Here is a 4,136-nt window from a genome sequence, read left to right as displayed (position 1 = left end):
AACCTATCAAATATTTGAAAAAGCGTTAATTTTCTCGGTCAGTTCAAAGGTTATAATTTTTAAAATAAAAAACTGCGTATTTTTGTAAAACCGTTTTTTTTTGTTACAAACTGAATTTGCAATTGGAACAAAATTTTTGGCTGCAAACAAAAATGTTCGAACAGAGTTTATTAGTTTTCGACAATCTATCAGTTTTTGTTTTTTAAGTAAGAAACTGAGCATTTTTGGAAAAAATCTCAAAAGAGCTCTTTGGGTCCCAACTGAATGTAAAATTAGAAACTATGTTTTGTTTACAGAAAAACCATTAGCGGGCACCGTTTAACCGTCTGGAAACTGTCAAAAATTGGTAAAGCGTTACTTTTCTTGGACAATCTGATGGTTTTTATTTTTTGAATACAAAACTGTGCATTTTACAGAAAATTTGTTAAAAAGCGTTTCGTGCCCAACTAAAAGCGGAATTTGATAATATATTTTTGGTTGCAGAAAACCCATTGGCGTGCATCGAGTTTTGGTCTGGAACCTATCAAATATTTGAAAGAGCGTTAATTTTCTCGGCCAGTTCAAGGGTTATACTTTTTGAAATAAAAAACTGTGAATTTTTGTAAAAATAAGAAAAATGTTTTTTGTTGTTACAAACTGAATTTGCAATTGGAAAATAAGTTTTGTTTGCAAAAAAAAATGTTCGAGCAGAGTTTATTAGTTTTCGACAATCTATTAGTTTTTGTTTTTTAAGTAAGAAACTGTGCATTTTTGGGAAAAATCTCAAATAAGCTCTTTGGGTCCCAACTGAATGTAGAATTAGAAACTAAGTTTTGTTTACAGAAAAACCATTGGCGTGCCCCGTTTTACTGTCTGGAAACTATCAAATGTGCGAGCAGAGTTTATTAGTTTTTGACAATAAATTAGTTTTCATTTTTAAGTAAGAAACTATGCATTTTTGCGAAAAATCTCAAAACAGCTCTTTGGCTCCCAACTGAATGTAGAATCAGAAGCTAAGTTTTGTTTACAGAAAAACCATTGGCGTGCACCGTTTTGGCAAATACTTGACACACGGTTAATTTTCTCGGACAATCTAATAGTTCTTATTTCTTAAATAAGATGTGCATTTGCAACAAAACCGGAAAGAGATGAAAAGTGCAAAAAATCAACCAATTAAGTAGGAAAATTAATAGTAGATAACCTGGCCTATGTTGGGCCATGACGTTCTGGGTTCTTGTGGTGTTGGATAAGCACGTGATTGGTGGCATGCTGGCTGGTTGGATTTTCATAATTTTTTCGCAAAATAGTGCATTGATTTGAAATATTGCAGGAAAATGGAGCTGCATACTCATGCGGCGGCCTGGAAGTGGGCCAACTGATCCTCTCAGTGGACGGAACCCGAGTGGAAGGGTTGCAACATCAGGACGTGGCTCGTCTGATCGCCGAATCGTTCGCCCGCAGAGACCGCAGTGATATCGAATTTACGGTAAAACTTCGGCATTTTTGCCGCGAAAAGAACCGCTGCAACGGCGAAAATTTGCAGGTAATCGAGGCGAAGAAAAGCAACATGGAGCCGAAACCAACCGCTCTCATCTTCTTGGAAGCATAACATTTGCTGCGCCTCCCCCCTAGCGACCCTCCGGGGCCGATCGTCACCGAAGAACCGGAACCTGGGGACTGACGGTCCGAACCAATGGCCACTGCGCATGTGCGCACGAGTAGCTGCTGCAGCTGGTGCTTGTGCCAGTAGGCGGCCGCTCATGCGCACTTGTTCCGATGGCCAGCCAGATTGGCTTCGGACCGCAATCTACAACTACTACATATCATTTATAAAAAAAATAAGCAATCTGTGCACTTTTCGCGCGACAATTCCAAACGCCAAAAGTAGAGTGATATGTTGTTATTTCCTGTCGCTGGAAAGGTTCAAATTTTGCTCTAGCTGTGGTAGGTATCGCGGTTACTCTTGCATTCGCTGATGTTTGTTGTGTTCGGGCACTTTCGATTATGATCCCGAAGCCTCTCTGTAGAGACCATCAACGAAAATTGCAACAGAAAATAATCCTCTTTACTACTCCAGTCAGTCTGATGCTTTTACACACTTGAAATGGCTTCGCTACTCGTCTGTTCCTCCTTTTTACTAACGAAATATATTTCATAACTTTTCAATTAAGATTGTCCGCATTTTTAAGTGAAACTTTAGAAAATTGAACATTTTGAAAAAAGAGTACTTTGCCTAAAACCGGCAAATTCTGAATTTTTGACAAAATTTGAAAAATATTATTAATAAATGGTTCTCAAAACAAATCTAAATACAAGTAAACAAAAGTCGTCAACATTCTCACAGCAACGGAACTGACTTACTGCGCCGGTGCGTTAAGTTGGCGCACCAAGCCATTTGCGTAGCACTGCGCCAACTCCTAAAAATTCACTGAGTTACTAACGCTGAAAAAAGTTGGTTTTGACTTGCATTTAATTAATTGGTTTTTCCATAATCAGGCAGTTTTTTAATGAAATATTCAGTTTCGCTTGAATATTTAAATCGCACTGTATAATACTGACATCTAATTAAAAAACTAGAGGAAATTTGCTAGCGAAAACCGGTAAAGTTATGGCCAAACGTCGGCGCCCTCTAGCAATGTTGTTTGGCATTGTAGACATCTGCTCTTGTGCGAACATTTCTTTTCTAATCAAGCTTAAAATGGGCAAAATCGAGCAAACGGTTTAGAAGTTACCGCGATTTAAGTGTTGACATTTTTAATAGCCTTTTCCACAGTCTTCAAGCTCGGTACTTCAAACACCGTAATTAGGAAATTTTAAAAATTGCGAAAATGCGAAAGTTTCAAAGAATTATCAAGATTTTCTCATGGCCGCTTGAGAAACGAAAATGTTTTCCTAAAATGTCTTTAAATGTTGGTCATTCGAGGTTGTTTAGTGGAAAAACTGTAGCGCAGCGACGGCTGAAAATTGGACAAACTACAGAAAATTGCGATAAAAATGTTGCCCAGAACGTTGTTGAAAAACGCGATGTTAAATTGAAAAATGCAAAATTTTTGGGGTTCGAAGTTTTACACAATTTACCAACAATTTAATAAACAGCCGGAATTACATCCAACAATAGCAAATCGTACTAATGTCTTTGCTTTGATTCAATAGCTTGTGCATATGAAAAGTTTTCAAGAGCGCGTCGCGCTTGCTTCATATACCCGTTTGGCAACACTCGAATATTCTGGTTCAATAATGCATCGCGCTGCCTCGAACTTTCAGTAGTCATTGCGCTCGCATCGTTGCCGCGTTGACTTGTTTTTCTGTGCTTAAATAAAAGTTTTCCGGAAAATACTGTAAGATTGTCCGCATTTTTAAGTGAAATTTTAGAAAATTGAACATTTTGGAGAAAGAGTACCTTGCCTAAAACCGGCAAATTCTGAATTTTTGATAAAATTTTAAAAAAAGATTAAAAAATAGTCCTCAAAATAAATCTAAATACAAGTAAACAAAAGTCGTCAACATTCTCACAGCAACGGAACTGACTTACTGCGCCGGTGCGTTGAGTTGACGCACCAAGCCATTTGCGTAGCACTGCGCCAACTCCTAAAAATTCACTGAGTTACTAACGATGAAAAAAGTTTTGACTTGGATTTAATGAATAGGTTTTTCCATAATCAGGTAGTTTTTTAATGAAACATTCTGTTTGGCTTGAATATTTAAATCGCACTGTATAATACTGACATCTAATTAAAAAACTAGAGGAAATTTGCTGGCGAAAACCGGTAAAGTTATGGCCAAACGTCGGCGCCCTCTAGCAATGTTGTTTGGCATTGTAGACATCTGCTCTTAACGCCAGTGAAAAGTGAGAACATTTCTTTTCCAATCAAGCTTAAAATGGGTAAAATCGAACAAACGGTTTAGAAGTTACCGCGATTTAAGTGTTGACATTTTTAATGGCCTTTTCCACAGTCTTCAAGCTCGGTACCTCAAACACCGAAATTAGGAAATTTTAAAAATTGCAGAAACGTCAAAGTTTCCAAGAATTATTAGGATTTTCTCATGGCCGCTTGAGAAACGAAAATGTTTTCCTAAAATGTCTTTAAATGTTGGTCATTCGAGGTTGTTTAGTGGAAAAAACAGTAGCGCAGCGACTGCTGAAAATTGGACAAACT

The 4,136-nt window shown here is 37.5% G+C and overlaps 1 protein-coding gene across 1 annotated transcript in view; it reads left to right on the top strand.

Moving 5' to 3' along the window:
- LOC125503680 (whirlin-like) overlaps positions 1-2,362 on the top strand; it is a 4,262-nt gene extending 1,900 nt beyond the window's left edge. Inside the window, exons 2-3 of the mRNA XM_048664410.1 lie at positions 1,310-1,465; positions 1,523-2,362. Of these exons, the coding sequence (XP_048520367.1) occupies positions 1,310-1,465; positions 1,523-1,588 (222 nt within the window). The 3' untranslated portion in view covers positions 1,589-2,362. The remainder of the gene's footprint in view (positions 1-1,309; positions 1,466-1,522) is intronic.
- The last annotated feature ends 1,774 nt before the right edge of the window (positions 2,363-4,136 follow it).

The sequence above is a fragment of the Dendroctonus ponderosae genome, unplaced genomic scaffold (genome assembly GCF_020466585.1).
Source record: "Dendroctonus ponderosae isolate FM_Combo_2020 unplaced genomic scaffold, Dpon_F_20191213v2 Dpon_F_20191213_229, whole genome shotgun sequence".
Classification (NCBI taxonomy): Eukaryota; Metazoa; Arthropoda; class Insecta; order Coleoptera; family Curculionidae; genus Dendroctonus; species Dendroctonus ponderosae.
Note: the sequence above shows the minus strand (reverse complement) of the source record. Positions and strands in the feature narration are given on the sequence as shown.